Source organism: Neolamprologus multifasciatus, chromosome 13, assembly GCF_963576455.1.
Source record: "Neolamprologus multifasciatus chromosome 13, fNeoMul1.2, whole genome shotgun sequence".
Classification (NCBI taxonomy): domain Eukaryota; kingdom Metazoa; phylum Chordata; class Actinopteri; order Cichliformes; family Cichlidae; genus Neolamprologus; species Neolamprologus multifasciatus.
In genome coordinates this window covers 23,226,737-23,243,368 of record NC_140451.1, presented here as the reverse complement: position 1 = coordinate 23,243,368, position 16,632 = coordinate 23,226,737, and the positions used below count along the sequence as shown (strand labels likewise).

Here is a 16,632-nt window from a genome sequence, read left to right as displayed (position 1 = left end):
GTGAAAATTTCTTTGAAACAGATCAAACACAATGTGAGAATAAAATCAAACCTTTAATAAGAGGAAAAGCGTGACTTTTAGGACACTCAAACCTAACATTAGCTGACATAGCGTTAGCTTATAACCAGCTGTTGTTGCATAGCTGGCATTTTCAGTTGGCCAGATGGATTGCATGTCTAATCCACTAAAAATAAGTAATTGTGACAATATGGGGAATAAATAAGCATGTTTATGCACATTTGCATGTGTCGGAGCCCTGCCTTCATTTAGGAGATGAGGCTTAAGGTGGGGAGGAAGAGAATGGCGTGGAAATGAGAAAGAAGAGAGAAAAATGAAAGACGAGTTGGAGAAGGAGAAAGACATAGTGAGGAAAAGATGATGACAATATAAAAGTTTCATTTATTAAATATTCATCTATAGCTAGGAAAGAGCTATTTGTGATCTTTAAATTAAAAGTAACTTATAAGGCGTCCTACATGTAGGGTGGTCTCCACATAAAACACAAATAGCATTTCAAGTTTTTACAACAGATGCGGCACTTGCAAAGGAATACAAGAGACTGATGCTGATTTAGCATCATAAACATGATATTACTGAATCATAATTAGTGATTTATTGATGTGTATATCTCTTAAACATTGTATTGTTAATGATTTTAATCACTTATACTGTATTATTATATTATTGAGTAAATGATTTTGAATATGCATCTGCCATGCAGAAAGAAAAGAAGAAGACAAGAGAGATTTATGGATGTAGTGAGGGAGAACATGGAAAGGGTAGGTACTAAGAAATGAGGGTCACCACAGCTGAAAGAAGAAGAAGCCTTATATGCATTTAATCTGCAAAATAATGAGAGCTTTAATGTGTGGAGTACAGAGTGCAATAATAGTTAAAAGTAACAGATAAAATACATTAAACTTGAGTAAAGTATTTGAGTTACATTCCAACTGGTCCTATCTATGTATTCATTTAACTGAGTTGGGGACGGCAAGATTAAGGGTACTCTAGTTGTACTGTTTTAACACCAAACATGTATCATGTAAAAATGTATTAACATTTATAGTTTATAACATACTGGCAACACATTGAAGATGTTAAGTACATGTATACACACTATAAATACTATCTGAAAGACGTTTGGGAAATAAGTAAAGAAAAAAAGTTTTAAAAACTATAAATCTTGTGTTATCTCTTGTATAAAAGTGCGCAAGTTTTGTGTGAAAAAGAAGTCATTAAAGGCCTCATTACACATCCTGACAATGTCGGTCACGAGATCCAATCAGAAGACGTTTCTGTACGTTACGCAAGCGCGTCGATGCACGCAGTGGTCTCTGTGACAGGCTAGCGCGCCAAATTGATGTTACCGACAAAAGAAAACAAATTAATGCTTAGCTAGCCACAAAACTACCCAGTACACGTCGCGGAGAGTCTTAGGACGAAATTGTTTCCCTGTCAAAGCTCAGACTGAGGCACCTGGTCCGCTGTCAGGATGGGTCTGCTCGAGCGTTGCCAGGAGCTTTTTAAGACCTCAAACTTGTATGAGGTTCTGGGAATCAACAAAGAGGCGACAGAGGCTGAGATCCGGAGGAGCTACTACAAAGTGTCGCTGAAAGTCCATCCAGACCGGGCTCCTGACGACCCGCTGGCCACAGAGAAATTTCAGGTGAACGCTCGTTGTTGTTGTGACAACACACATACACGCAGAGATTAAGCTAGGCTTGCGAGCTAGCTAACGCAGCTAACTATAGTTGCCGTGAATAATCTCGCACCGTGCCATCACAGACTTCACCCCAGTAACATCCAGTCGCGGGATTTGGACATGCGTTTGTGGTATCTACATGACTACAGAGATGTTTTGAACATCCCCCAGTGATACTAAATTTTCACAATAATTCAAGTGCAAAACCGACTCGTTAGGTAATTTATATCCCACATATAAGTTACCCTGTAAACTGAATTCAACACTTTGCTTACTACCTCAAATAGAACCTGTCTTAGAAAGTCAAGCAGGCTAAACGAAACAGTTGAGAAACTATGTCTCACATCTATGGTGAGAGCCATTATCCACAGATGGAAAAAACGTGGAACAGTAGTGAACCTTCCCATCAAAGACTCATCCAGGAGGTAAAAAAAAACCCAAACAACATCTAACGAACCTTACTTGTCTCTGTTAAAGTAAGTGTTCATGATTCAATAATAAGAAAGAGACTGGGCAAAAATGACATCCACTGGAGAGTTCAATGGCGAAAACCAGTACTGATTAAAACGACCACAAAGGTTCATGTCACATTTGCAAACAAACAAACAAACAAACAAACAAACAAACAAAAAACATTGTAATGATCCCCAAGCCTTTTGGGAAAATATTCTGTGGACTCGCTAGGCAAAGTTGAACTTTTTGGAAGGCTTGAGTTACATCGGGTGTAAAACTAAGACATAATTTCATAAGTATGATATGACGTTATTGTGATGGGCGCTGCTGGTTTAGGACCTGAATGACTTGCTGTTATTGATGGAACCATGAATTCAGAAAATGCAGAGAGTCCTGAAGGGGAATGTGTCAAGCAGAGACATTTCAAAAAAGAAAAAAAAAACAAAGATTATGCAGTGGCCTAGTCTAAGTCCAAACTTAAATCAGATCCAGATGTTTTGGCACGACATTAAACAGGCCGATCATGGTCAAAAACCTTCCAGTGTGGCTGAATTAAAACACTTCTGTTGTAAAGAAGAGCGGGCCAGATTGCCTTCACAGTGATGTGAAAGCCTCATTGCCAGTTATCAAAAACACTTGATTGCCATTCTAGCTGCCAGTGGTGGTACAACCAGTTATTAGGTTTAGGGGTAATTACCTTTTCACATAGGGCCATATAGGTTTGGATTGGCTTGAATTCCAAAAATAAAAGTATTTAAAATAGCACTTTGTATTTATCTGGGTTTTGTCTAATATCAAAATGTGTTAAGTGATCTAAAAAATGTCAGTGATATGCAAAACAAAAAAGGGGGGAAGGGGAAACAGAAAACAGGGGAGGCAAATACTTCTTGCAACAAAACTGTTAATTTAGTGTTGTCAGGTAAAGGCACTTGCTAAGGTATTGGAAGTTATTGACCATAATGCATTAATAAATGACTGTAAATAATAATAATACATTTTATTTTAAAGCACCTTTCGGACCACTCAAGGACACTGTACACAGCAGAATAATAAAAACAAGCATAAAAGCAGACAATTTACAAAATCATATAATGCAAAACATAAAACAGATTTAAAATAGCAGAATGGAAAAGGTTATGTGGGATAAGCTATTTTGAACAGGTGAGTTTTGAGTCTAGACTTAAAAAGAGAAAAGGAAGTAATATTTCTTATATCAGGAGGTAGGCAATTCCAAAGTCGAGGAGCAGAGCAGCTGAAAGCCCTGCTCCCCATAGTGGCGAGGCGGGGGGAGGGGACAGAGAGAGAAAGAGAAGAAGATGATTTAAGACACCAAGCTGGAATGGTGATCTGAACCAAATCGGAGAGATATGGAGGGGAGAGAAGATGAATAGCCTTACATGTATACAAAAGTATTTTAAAATTGATGCGATATTTGACCGGCAGCCAATGAAGCTGTTGCAGGACAGGGGTGATGTGGTGAATAGATGGGGTCCTTAGATAATAGCAGACTTCTGGACACGTTGAAGCTTATGTATGGACTTTTGGCCAAGACCAAAAAGAAGTAAATTGCAGTAATCAATCCTAGAAGTAACAAGGCTATGAACAAGAATAGCAGTGGCATATGGAGTGAGAAAAGGATGAACACGATTAATGTTGCGCAATTGGAAATATGCAGACCGAATAACATTATTGATGTGTGAATTAAAAGATAAAGTACTGTCGAGGATGACACCCAAACTTTTCACACATGGAGAAACAGAGACCGGTGAGTTATTGATAGTAACAGAGAAGTTATTAGTTCTGGATAATGTTGATTTAGAGCCTACCAAAAGAAGCTCTGATTTCTTTTGGTATATGAAAATGCCTATAATATAAAGGCTGTGGCAGCATCTCACAAATGTCTCTTGTCTAGTTCGTATTTGTATGTATAGGTGCGGCATTTTACAGACTAATATCAAGTAATGGCCTCAGTTCATCAGTGTTTCAATGCACCTCTAAATCAGTGTGTAATACCATAGTTTTCAGTAAGAGTTGTATTTTGGTGTAAAATGTCCCTACAGGTGTTGGGAAAGCTGTACGCGGTGCTGAGCGATAAGGAACAGAAGGCTATTTACGATGAGCAGGGAGTGGTGGATGAAGAGTCTGACGTCCTGAAGCAAGACCGCTGCTGGGAAGACTATTGGAGACTGCTTTTTCCAAAGGTACCAGAGCACAGAGTGATTTTTGTTTTTTCACTAACATGACTCACTAATGAGTCACAGTGAATGTTGTTTGTCTGTCTGTGTCCTGGGATGATGTGACACCTGAAGCGAGTCACTTGGAGGAGGTTACAGCACATAGATGGTCAGACTACACCTATGCATAATAGTAAATTGATGCAAGCATAATATATTTCAATTTGTTTGTTTTATTATTAATGCATTAATGTTCATATTAGCCTTCACAACATGCTGTCTTTCCACCCACCTCATAGATCACAGTCCAGGACATACTTGAGTTTGAGAAGACGTACAAGGGCTCTGACGAGGAGCGACAGGATGTGATCAAGCTTTACTTACAGCACGAGGGAGACATGGACGCCATCACCGCCTCAGCTCTGTGCTGCTCCCAAGAAGATGAGCCCAGGCTGCGCAGCATGATCCAAGATGCCATCGATAATGGCGAAGTAACAGCCTTCCCAGCTTTTACTCATGAGACCGAGAAGAAGAAAAGGGCCCGGAGGAAGAGGGTGAGAGATGTGTTGGTGTTGAATCACAGCTTATGTGCAGGGTTTTGTTTTGTTTTTTTGCCATGATTGTTAGATGGCCAAAAGTACTTGTAAAACTTTAATCATTGCTAATAATTTGTAAGAAATGAGTACAAAAGATAAGGCTCCAGCGTCTTTGAGCTTAATGATTGCACCTAACCTTGCAGGCTGATAGAGAGCGCCAAGAAGCAGAGGAAATGCAGAAAAAGATGGGGCTGGACGACCAGGATGACAGTCTTGTGATGATGCTTAAGGTGACAAATGCATGTGCAGATGTTAGAAAGTTTCAGGGGTATAGCTTGTTTATCCTCTGACTAACTTTGCTTTCTTCTTGTTTCCTACTCTGCAGCAACGACAGCAGTCCAGAGAGCAAAATTTTAACAGTTTCCTGTCTGACCTGGAAGCAAAATACTCCAAGAAAAGTGCCCCAAAACCCCAAAAAGGGAAAAAAGCAAAAAAGTAAAATGTTCTAATATTAGTAGATACAATGTATGTAAGTTCTGGAAGATAACCACATTCACAAAACAAACAACTTTGGAAGAACATTCATATACACAGTTGTACAGCTGCATTCTGTAATCATTGAAATGATCAGCCTCAGTAGCTTTTATGTGACGCTGTGTTTTGTCTCATTTGTTTTTTCTGTTAATCTTAAAAAAAATAAAAAAAGACCCAAAAAACCAAATAAATCCAGTTATTTAACACATCATTGCTTCACAGCTTTGTTTATTTATTTTTATAAAACAGGTTAAAAGAAAATGCATTGCAGAAAATTGTTGACTTTTTTTCAAGCTTTGTGGCATGGCTGTCTGGTAAATGATCCTGAATACATATAAATTGACCTTTTTGCAGTAACCCTGATGTTACCTGTCAAGCACCCCCGCTTGGCTTAGCTTAGATTTAAAAACGTTACATCCTGTAAAATGGTTTGTACATACGTGACAAGCTATTTACAAATAAAGTTTAATATCACTGCCTCTTATGTTCCTTTTGCTGTCATGTCATGCAGCTTAAAACCCACAGCCCCTCTCGTGATTTAAAATAAGCTCATCTTTTTGTTTTTCTCCCTGTGTACAATGATATGCAAAGAGGCTATGGATAAATGCTTGTCGTGTCCCTATAAAAGATACAGTACCAAACTCTCTGATTTAGCTTCAGAGAGGTAATCCTGTCGGGATGAATGTGTTATTCCCTGCATAGTGGGTTCGTGGTACAACAACGCAGCACAGAGGATAATATACAGTACGTTCACATATAAATAGATATATACATATTTACATCATACATGAACTAAGGTCTAAATATACAGCTCATACTGTACATGAAGATGGAGTTATTGTTAATAATTATTTCTGTTTGGCAGCCTCATAAGCTGATTTTTGAAATACAAAAATAGGGTTTTAACAAAAATATTACAAAAGCAGCGTAATATGAAAAAAAGAACCTGCTACTTCTGTAAAACAAAACTATTCAGTGGGCACGGATGCTGCAGAGCATTGCACTTCGTTGCACTTGAATAAAGATGAGTGGCTCGAAAGTCTGGAGTTTAGAGGCAAACTACAAGCCAGGTCTGCTGGCTCTGGATGAGATGCCTCCTCGGGTGTGAGACCGAGACGGGACTGACGCAGGCACCAGTGGAGCTGAGAGGAAGAATTTTTAAAAAATAATAATAATTTAAAGTTAATAAACAACCTTAAAACCGTACTTGCTGCTTCAATCTCCCGCATTCATAGTTCAGTTCTGAGGCCCGAGTATGAAAGAGTTTCATCAGCCACTTTAATCTACTGACCTGGGACAGGGGCTTGCGGGTCCGGCTCCTCTTCGTCTTTGATGGGCGAGTGCCCCAAGGGGTGGTGGGAAAATGAGTCCAAAAAAGACGAGCTGCTAATGCCAAGACTGATGCCCGTCACACCGATTCCAAGGGAGTCTGGTGCAATGAAGGAATAAATGAATGCATAAGTTATTAGGCGATGTGCTACGAAACGCGCCTTAAAGTGCATGTTCAAAACAGGAAACGGGCAGAGAAAAGCAGGAGTGTTAGCTCACAGTATCAGTGATTAAATTTACCCCAGGATGAACTGTTGAAGGTTATGAACTATGAGAGCAAATAAAAATGATTGTTTTATTGAAGTATATCCATACACTGAGTCAGCTATAACAAGCAGTATGATAACAAGACCGCTTAGCTAAAACTTAACTAGAAGAACAGTAAAGGACAAATGAATAGAACAGAGCTAAAAGTAGCAGTGAAATGAATGAGATTACATACATACAGAAGTGTATTAACCTTTTTTTAAACAATAAAATCAACTTTTATTTAACTTTAAATGAACATATTTTGAACATGAGTAGTTGAAGAGGCAGATATAGTCTTACAGAGTGGCGTTCGGTAACCAGGGCAGTACATCACATCAAGATTTTTAATGGTTTCTTTTCAAATATTCAGGCTGAATTTCTGACCTGTGCCCACAGAGGCTCTGCCTGGCCGCCCCTGCCCAATGTTGTCCAACACTGTGAAGGATCGACGGTATGGAGTATCTGACTGAAAGCAAAGTGAGGCGTCAAACATGCTTACAATTCAGAACGTTAACCATACCAGCAAATAATATAGAGTTAGTGATGCCATCGTGACCTGATCTACAATCTAATTACTGGAAAATAAAAAAAACATTACATGACAGCTTCTCTATGGAGTCAGAAATTAAATGACTGTATTTTCTCTGATGATTAACCAGCATCTCACCCTGTAAGTGTGGGTTGTGTTGGGGCGAGAGAAAACGTCCAGTAGGTGGTGGCGATCCCTCGGAACTGAGCTGCCAGCTTTGTCATTTATAGCACTGTGGGCACGGCTAGATGGGCCCTTCTGGCGCTGGAGGGATATTTAAAAAAAGAAAAAAGAAATGGGCACAAAGTTGACTATCTGGCTTTATCTACATTCATAAAAACACTTTCTCTAAGTTTACTGGCACATTACTTAATTATCTACTTGGTGAGAGTGCCTGTACCTGTGCAGTTTTAGATGGCTGCCCTGAGTAAGATGAGTCTGGGTCTCCGGTGCTAATGGGCGGAAGGAGTGTGTTTCTGCTCAGAGGCAATGGTGGAGAGGTCAGTTGGTCACTGGCTGTGGGTCTGTGGATGTGTGGATGAAGACAGTTTTGTCATTTTATCCATGCTTCATCAATAGCTCCCCTTTTTTTTTAAAAGAGATTTCAGAGGGGTTACTGTTAAACCCATAATAGAAGAGAGGATAAAGACCTAAAGTTTAATTTACCTTTTCTGGGCCCTATGTGCACGACTATTTATTGTCTAGATGCACATAGACTGCATTTCGTTGCCTTGGACTTATGACGTGCAATCACAATAAAGTTGAATTCTATTCTATTCTAAAATCAAGTTTGTTGAAAGCAGCCACAAATATGTGTCAGACAGAACTAAACTGAAATTCGGTCTGACATCCCAGAGAGCAGTTTACACTCCGATTTTCCAACATACTGGGTGCTTCTTCATATGCTGCACAATACATGAACAATCAAGCACTAGTCAATCAGTGTGGAAGCTGACAACGTCTGACAACAGGCTGAGTCCTGCATGTGGCACTGCCACAGCCATAAGCTAAAATGGAGTCTGTTCTGAAAGCAAGTTCTCTCTACATCTGCAAAACTTCACAGGGTGTAGGAGGGAATGAGGAGAGAAAAAGGAAGAAATGTAGGAACTGGGGTGGGTTCTCGTGTTGCTAAAACTCACAGACGTGTCCCGCGGATGACCTCATCCATGGATCCCACTGCGCTCGACTGACTCGGATTGGGAACAAGAGGCAGGAGGGTTCGGGGAGGAGGGTTCCTGCGTCGGGCCGATTGTGCTGGGCGGGACAGCGAGGAAGAGCTCTGCTCCAGGGGTCGGCGAGGGCGAGGTTTGTTGGAGGGGACCGCGCTAGATCCCGGTCTGTGAGACGCACGCTCTTCTGGCTCCCTGAGTGGGAAGGAAAGAGAGCAAAACACGTTCGATGAATAGTCTGTTTGCAACCAGCCAACTGGCTGAGGACTCTGCCAAACAAGGTGTTAGGACCAGGGACAAAAACACTGCATGAATGATGCTCTGTACCTCTTGTTCTGCAAAATGTGTTTTTCAGTAAATGGAAAACTGCAAGATATCTTTGTCTCTTTTCTCTCTGAGTTAAAGATTTAAATCACATATTAGAATTCAGAACTGTGCTAAAATTAATTTCCCTGTTTGTTTTTAGGTTTTTTTAAGCCACTGCTCACAGGTTAAGACAGTAATATGTGATCATACTGGCTTCTATCCGGCACACCCAGGTTCCTCTGCTGAAGGGGGATGCTGTGGATCACGATGAGGTCGTTCAGGTTGTGCTGAGTCGCGGCTGCTCCTACAGGGACTCTTCCAGCCTGGGGTTTGGTGTGAGATGAGTGACAGATAGTAATGAGACAGATGGGATGAAAAGTAAAAAGATGGAAATGATTAAGGGGTCAAGGAGGGGACAAAACACATAATATAAGAAGAGGCTAATAGGGCTAGTTATTTCCATATGTATAGTGCAGAAAAATTGCCAAGAAATGGTTATTCGTCATGCAGTGATGTAAGGAGGGCCCCATATTTGCTATGGCACCAAAAGGACAACAGTTACAACACTAAAAATGCAACAAAAACAATAAGTAGCAAAATAATACATTCCAGCACTCTCCTAAAAAAGGAAGGCTCTAACTACAGTTAAACTTGTACATGTTTAAAGTAAGTTGCAGTTAATGAAAAAGATAAACAGATGGCGACGCTTCAGTGTTAATCAACAGTCACAAACACGTTTAATCTAGAGGTAAAGATAATGAGCCGCTGTGGACGGCATGCACACAGCACGCCACCATTTTGGCTCTAAGTGAGGGAGTTACATACACTGGAAGGCCTTTTCTGCTTTTTGGATTTCCGTCTGGACTTGTGCTTTGAGCCCCTTGACTTTGCGTTCTTTAAGTGAGAGTGGAAGAGGGCATGTCCAAAGAAAGAGACAGTGGATAGAAAGGAAAGGAAGGAAGAAGTGTAAGTGAGAAAGAGGGTAATAAGAACAGAAGAAAAATGGATAAAAAAAAATAAAAAAGAATGACCGAAAGAGATGAAATAAGACAAAATACATTGGCATGGTGAAGAGTAGAAAGTGAAGAGGGAAGAAAAGAAAACAGTTAATGAACTGGAAGCGCTGAAAGAGTGAAGAGCAACAGGCAGGGGTAATAAATAAGTGTGAACTCTGGAGGAGACACATATGACTTTAGGTAAAATGAGTCTTACCTCAATCCATACGAAAAATGTATTCATTAACTCTATAAGACTAAACTTGCCAATTCAAATGACTTCTTTTCAGTTACTACATTGTCATTTTTAAAGTGAAAAAAGGCGCCACATAAAAGAGACACTTTTTTAAATATACAAAGGAAATCTATAACTATTTATGTTTTTTCTATTATAACATAGTCACTTAGTTTGATGGCATCTACTAAAAGGAAAAAAAAATTCAATTTTGACCCTCCTGATAGTGATGAAAGTGAAACGAGGCCCACAGTCTGAACTCCCTTAGACGCACCCCGGTGCCTCCCATTACTCCTCAGACCACTGACCTGGAACTGCATGCCAGCTGTGAGTGGGGGCACCCGGCTCTGGCCAAGTTTGGGCAGCGTGGAGAGCAGCATAAAGGGATTCTGGAAATCTTGCTGCACGGGGCTCAATGTCCCAGAAATATTTTCATCATCTGCCAATGACAAATTTAAAACTGTTGTGCATAAGAATGTCGATTTGTTAACTAGAGTTCAGCCTAACGCATGCAAATCAGTCAAATTCAGCCTACGTGAAGTGCAGCATTCCCAGTGGCGTTGAACCAGCTCTTTCATGCAGCCAATGAGCTGCCGCCACACATCATCAAACAGCAGATCGAGAACAGCGTGGCGGCGACACCGGTATGGTGAGACTGGGGGCAGACATTTATGCCTCCGACTCGACTCGGAGCAATCCTGCTCCCACTGGTCATCCTCCCTGCAGAAATAGGATCTTATAAGAAAATGAACAACACATAAACAGCAATTCTGAAAAGAGAGTAACTTACAAGTCTGTGCTATCAAAAGCAAGATATTCCTCCATCTGACCCTCTATTTCAGTCACTCTATTCTTGTCATGGCTGCCAATGCCGCTGGAGGTACCACGCTGAGCATCCAAGTCTGGTGAATTGGATCTGATCAGATGTGCTCTCCGGCCCTGCACATTCAACCTTACCCCCACCAAGAGAAGACGAGACTTAGTTAAACAAGGTCATTTCCATAAAAACTAAATCTTTCAAATTCAGCAGACAACCACATGTTGAAAAGTAGAATTAACATAATTTTAATATGTACAAACAGGCTTAATCTAATCTCTTTTATATCAACTCGATTTACGGAAAAACTAGTTAGATAGCAGTGCAGCCTAATTCCTACTAGTCTATCAGTTAAAAGTGTGAGTCAAAGCATCATTTTCTCAGAACCATGATACCCACCATGACTTTGGCTCAGATTATTAATTAAAAAGCCAGAGGATCTAGGTCACAAAACCAGAGTCAGCCAGGACTCCTCTATAATTGATGCAAAAACAGGAGTAATCTGGACAGCCAACATCCACTCAAGACAGACAGACAGAGGCATTGCAGTTTTTCTTTAAATAATAAAGCAAGATATGGCTCTTTTGGGCTTTGAACATACATAACTGCTGTAAACTGTTCCATAGTTAGTTAGTGTTAACAGAGTTTATTGACAGTAATGGCTGATAAGTCTTGTCTCTGCTGTTTCAGAGTAAAAGCTGAAGACTGACTGATAAAACAAAATACAATGTCCATTTTAAGCGGCAGTGACAGGCTGTTCTGAGTAACGTTTGACATTCCTTCAGCCAAGAATGATAAAAGCGATAACATATTAGCCATAATTATGTGGACACAAATCAAACATAACAGCCTACGATACTATCTAAACTGCACCCTCCAAGATAACGCTAGATCAGATGGTGAGATACCACTCACACACGCAGAGATATCTTCGTATATCTGAGAGAGATGCAACAGGTGATCTCTAACCTTATGTATCGACTCAGCGCAGAGTTGAGACTTTGAGACTTACTCTGTTCCTTCCCTGTCTTTCTCCTGGGGTTTAACGCTGCTTTCTTTGCCCGCGGACAGCCTGCTGGAAGCGCTGCCTTTCCCTGAGGTAGTATACCACTGGAAGCCTTCATCACTGGGACACAGCAGCTGAGTCCCCAGGATACTGAGTGACACACACACACAATGAATATGTAAAACAACTGTGATTCTGTAGAAGAATGGAACACTTTTACAGGTTTTTCTCCACAATCAGAATTAGTCTTTGATCCCGCTGCTGCCCCATTTCGTTGGGAATTAAAAAAAGGGCTGGCAGATGATAGGAGACGGCGGATTATATACCGAAGATGAGGGAAACGTGTGGCCCACTGCTGACATTCATCCTGGAGCCCCTGGAGTATCCCTCCCCCACTGCCTCTTCCCTCATAAAGATCTTTGTCGATCTCCTCAAACATTTGCTGCACCTGCCGTGATGCCGCCTTGTCAAACTCCTATGGGACGGAAACAGGAACACAGGAAAGAGAGTTATTCTTCACGACTAAAAGTCCCCACATTTTACTTACTGGCAACATGTCGCTATTCAATGCAAGCAACAACGTGCATGATAATTAGCTCCTAGTCTCTTGAGGTGCATTCAAGTGTCAAGTTGTTCATGTCATAAAAAAAAGGTCAGGGCGGAGAAAGATGTATATTTAAAAGATGTCTCTTAACTGAGAGTTTTTGCTTCTCAGAAGCAACTTGAGGACAAAAAAACTAAATAAATCATTGAGTCCTAAAAAAGTTTTGTAGAAACAGCAGGGTCAAGCAGTGTACAAACAAAGCATCCACTATACTATATAAATACTGTGTTCATCTGTCTTCTTCTAAATGTTTCCACAAATTTGTGAAAAAGAGGCAAGTGTTAGCGACTAAATGAAAATCTAACATAGGACTGCAGCAATGTGTTTGTGTCTATAATAAGACCACAAAAAAAAAAGAAGAAAATCAACATATCTAGTGTTTTAGTGTGCACAGTGTGTACATCCTTTGTTTTACAGACAGAGTCAGGCTGGCATCAACAGTTGTCTCGTGAGCAGACTTACATCGTAGCCCCAGGAGAAAACAGAGCTCCTCTCGGTGGAGATGCCAGTACCCGTGGAACTGTGAATACCTAACCAGGACTGGCTGGAGTCTACTGAGATGACAGTGGGGCACTGAGAGTGGCCTGAAGCAGCAGATGTCTCTGAGCTAAGCACAAAGACAAAACCGTTATGTAGCCTGGCTGTAAAATCAATGGGAAGAACCAAATGCCCTATATGAAGTGTCTTGTGTTTCTAGCACTCGTTCTTCCTTTTCAACACACGATTTCTCTTTTCATCAGTTTTTCTTGTACCAGAAGAAACGGAAGAAACCAACAACTTGTATAATCTGAAAAATGAGCCTCTGTTACTCCGCTGAGGGAATCGAACTGGTGTCAGCTGCTGATATTATCAAGGTGGAAAGTGTAGGCCAAATGTCAAGGCAATTGAATATTCTAACAGGCTGCCTCATATTTTATTCTTTTAACTGCGCATCTGAAGGAGGCAATGTGATATGAATTAATCCACTGCTTCTGGGTGTCACATAGCAAGAGCCCTGAGAATCAGTTGTCTGCTCAAGATGGTGTAACATTACAAAATACACAAGCATGAGAATGTGTGTATGTGTGACTGGTTGCAGGCTGTTTTATTTCAGCCTTATTCTGGTGTTGCTTAGGTTTGTCTGCTTACATAACAGCCGAGAAGCAAGGCTTGACTACTCTGCAGTCATTCTGTAACATACTCTAGGCACTTATTTGAGCACAGAGTTTCTTAAGTACCACTGTCTTTGTTCTCACACAGATTTCAATACAATACTGTAACAAGCCTGGCGTGTGAGTCCTTCTGCAGAATGACCAGGACTCAGTTACCTGTTGTGCGCAGAAGCAGCTTCCTGCAGGTCATGGAGGTAGCACGGAGGGGTTTGGTTGTCATCTGCTTCTTCTGGAAGAGGATGGTGGTCAAGGCTGCTTCGAGACAACCCACGACTGCAATAAAGACAGATTTAGAGCATTCAGTGAAAAAGCAATCAACAAAAGAGTGTGCAATTGCATTTTGGGATGCTAGGGAAGGATATTAATATGCCAGCTCCAACTACCAAGTCAGAATCTGAACACTGTGCTGAAATGTAATAGAAAAAAGCGTGCATGCAACTAAGGTGTGCAAAAGCTCCATTACCATGAGTCTTATTAAAATTATTTTTGCAATGAGAAACACAGCCTTTATAAAAGGGAATGATAAGGTCAAAGCAGATTACGATGGATCGAAAGGAATCAGATGTAGAGTCCCTATTATAGTCACTGATGAACTTACGGCACATATACAGTGCTGTGAAAACTATTTGCCACCCTTCCTAATGGCTGATTCAGATCATCAGTCAAATGTTATGATTCGACAAAAATAACTCTGGTAAATACAACATTGAGTTTTTAAATGGATGTATGGGTAAAACCTAATAACTGGCTTTGCCACCATTGGCAGCAAGAACTGCAATTTAGAGTTTGTGTTTGTGATAACAGGCAATGCTTAAAATTCACTAGGGAAGAATTTTGGCCCACTCATCTGTGTAGAATTGTCATAACTCAGCCACGCTGGTGGTTTTTTGAGCATGAGAGGTCATGCCAAAGCATCTCAATCAGATTTAAGTTCAGACTTTGACTAGGGCACTGTAAAACCTTAAATTGTCACCTCCATTTAGAATGCATTTGCTGGTGTGATTCTAATTATTGTTCTGCTGCAGAATTTCCATCAATTATGCTTCATCTAGGTCCTGGGGCAGCAAAGCAGCCCCAGACCATCATACTACCACCACCATGTTTGAATATTGCTGGCAGTTCTTTTTATGAAATGCTGAGTTAGTTTTACACCAGATAAAACAGGACATAAACCTTGTACAACATTCAACTTTTGTCTCATCAGTCCAAAGATTCTTTTCCCAAAAGTCTTCATGAAGGGATCACCAAGATGTTTTCTGGCAAACAAGATGAGCCTTTGTTTCTTTCTGGTCAGCAGTGGGTTTTGCCATTGAACTCTCCCCTGCATGCCATTTTTGCCCATTTTCTTTTTTGTTGTTGTTGCTGAATGATGAACACTGATCTTAACTGAGACATACGAGGCCTGCAGTTTTCCAAAAGCCTTAGAAATGGCTTTGTCACCATTTCCAGAATAAAAAATCCAGTGAATTTGTTTCTCAGCTGTTTTTGAGTTTATGTAGATTGTGGCTCAGTGTGTTGCTTTTTGAGATCTTTTGAGATCTTTTTACCCACTTACTTAAATTATTTCTTAAGTCAACAGGCCTGGCAGTAATCGAACCTGGGTGTGGCTAGTGAAATTGAACACAGCTTTCCAAACAATGTGGTTAATTTATGGCATAACAAGGGAGGGCAAAGACTTTTTCACACAGGGGCAGGTAGGTTTGGATAGCTTTTTTCCCCCCAAATAAATAAAATTATTTAAAAACTGCATTTTGCGTTTAGTTGAAATCTAAATCTTTGTTTAATATTTACTCATATATTTGTCTATTTTTTCGCTGCACTGTAATATGACAAGATGACATGAAGAAAACAGACACCAGTGAAAACAGCTGGAGATTGTGTTTTTTAAACATTACACTGTGATTACACTTGATTCCATTGTATCTGCCCATAGTGTTGGTTTTGTATCTCTTATTGAGTCAATCCCATTAAATAAATGTCAACATTTCATTCTTATGGCTTGACAGCTTTCTCTGGAGAGAAAATAAATAGAGTGGGTGGTATGAAATAAAAATGTGACAATCAACTAAAATGAGCTGATTGCCATGTTCACAAATAGACCACGGGCAAGCTGGAATATCGCCACATCGATCAACACAAATAATCATTTTTACTCTTTCTGTCACTAGTGTAGGTTAACAGTCAATCATCAAACCCCCCTCCACTGAATAATGGCAGAATAGAAGGAAAAAAATAAAGAAATTATGTCAGCTACTCACATCTCGAGTTTGTGCGATACAGGTCTCCGGTTGTATCGTGAAATCATTCTCCTTTGCCTCCGTTTTATATGCTCAAACCCTCTCCTCTCCTCCTCGCCTCCACTTCCAGGACGCTCAGGGAACGGTTCAGATGGAGCTCTGACATTTCCTCTAATATTAGCCCGCAGATACTCTGGATAGAGACGCTGTTTCTTAACGGCTGCAGCTAAGCTACGTCCAAAAAAACTAAGCTAGCTACTGGTACGAGGGTGGCCAGATTATTAAAAAAGGCACAAATAGCATCATACAAGTTCCACATTCCCCCATAAAATAATTCTTGGCTTACTAAATGAGCATATTAGGTAGGCCAGAAGTTCACTATTAATTACGTTTCTCTCGCTATATATATATATACATATACATATATATATATATATATATATATATATATATATATATATATAATTTTTTTAATGAGTGTTTAACATTATTGGAGCAAGCTATCGCCAGCTCATAGGATATTCTTTGCTAAAGCTAGCATCACCACCAACAACAAAAATAACGCGGGTGTCATGGATACGCAGCTTCGTCGCCCCGAGGGATCGC

At 40.3% G+C, this 16,632-nt stretch overlaps 2 protein-coding genes across 3 annotated transcripts; one reads left to right on the top strand and one right to left on the bottom strand.

Moving 5' to 3' along the window:
- Window positions 1-1,297: 1,297 nt before the first annotated feature.
- On the top strand, window positions 1,298-5,433 carry dnajc9 (DnaJ (Hsp40) homolog, subfamily C, member 9). Its single transcript, XM_085182766.1, has 5 exons — window positions 1,298-1,666; window positions 4,216-4,356; window positions 4,629-4,883; window positions 5,069-5,155; window positions 5,251-5,433. Exons 1-5 carry the CDS (start codon window positions 1,493-1,495, stop codon window positions 5,362-5,364), a joined length of 771 nt encoding a protein of 256 aa, XP_085038892.1. The 5' UTR covers window positions 1,298-1,492; the 3' UTR covers window positions 5,365-5,433.
- On the bottom strand, window positions 3,147-16,621 carry fam149b1 (family with sequence similarity 149 member B1). Of its 2 annotated transcripts, XM_085182757.1 has the most exons (16): window positions 16,048-16,621; window positions 13,946-14,062; window positions 13,101-13,245; window positions 12,361-12,509; window positions 12,041-12,184; window positions 11,002-11,163; window positions 10,747-10,931; window positions 10,520-10,650; window positions 9,807-9,875; window positions 9,192-9,304; window positions 8,646-8,870; window positions 7,907-8,030; window positions 7,645-7,770; window positions 7,362-7,443; window positions 6,691-6,828; window positions 3,147-6,541 (listed from the first exon to the last, which is right to left on the bottom strand). In XM_085182757.1, exons 1-16 carry the CDS (start codon window positions 16,092-16,094, stop codon window positions 6,459-6,461), a joined length of 2,040 nt encoding a protein of 679 aa, XP_085038883.1. In that variant the 5' UTR covers window positions 16,095-16,621; the 3' UTR covers window positions 3,147-6,458. The 2 variants fall into 2 exon arrangements, with proteins under 2 accessions (XP_085038883.1, XP_085038884.1); XM_085182758.1 differs by lacking the exon at window positions 9,807-9,875.
- Between the last annotated feature and the right edge of the window lie 11 nt (window positions 16,622-16,632).

What these genes read in the sequence shown, in the direction of transcription:
- dnajc9 (XM_085182766.1), top strand. Translation starts at nt 1,493, where the DNA reads ATGGGTCTGCTCGAGCGTTGCCAGGAGCTTTTTAAGACCTCAAACTTG. An exon ending in GGAGACTGCTTTTTCCAAAG is followed by an intron (nt 4,357 to 4,628) that starts GTACCAGAGCAC and finishes CCCACCTCATAG; the next exon opens with ATCACAGTCCAGGACATACT. An exon ending in AAAGGGCCCGGAGGAAGAGG is followed by an intron (nt 4,884 to 5,068) that starts GTGAGAGATGTG and finishes CTAACCTTGCAG; the next exon opens with GCTGATAGAGAGCGCCAAGA.
- fam149b1 (XM_085182757.1), bottom strand. Translation starts at nt 16,094, where the DNA reads ATGATTTCACGATACAACCGGAGACCTGTATCGCACAAACTCGAGAT. An exon ending in AGCCATCTAAAACTGCACAG is followed by an intron (nt 7,771 to 7,906) that starts GTACAGGCACTC and finishes ATATCCCTCCAG; the next exon opens with CGCCAGAAGGGCCCATCTAG. An exon ending in CAGAGCCTCTGTGGGCACAG is followed by an intron (nt 6,829 to 7,361) that starts GTCAGAAATTCA and finishes TCATTGCACCAG; the next exon opens with ACTCCCTTGGAATCGGTGTG.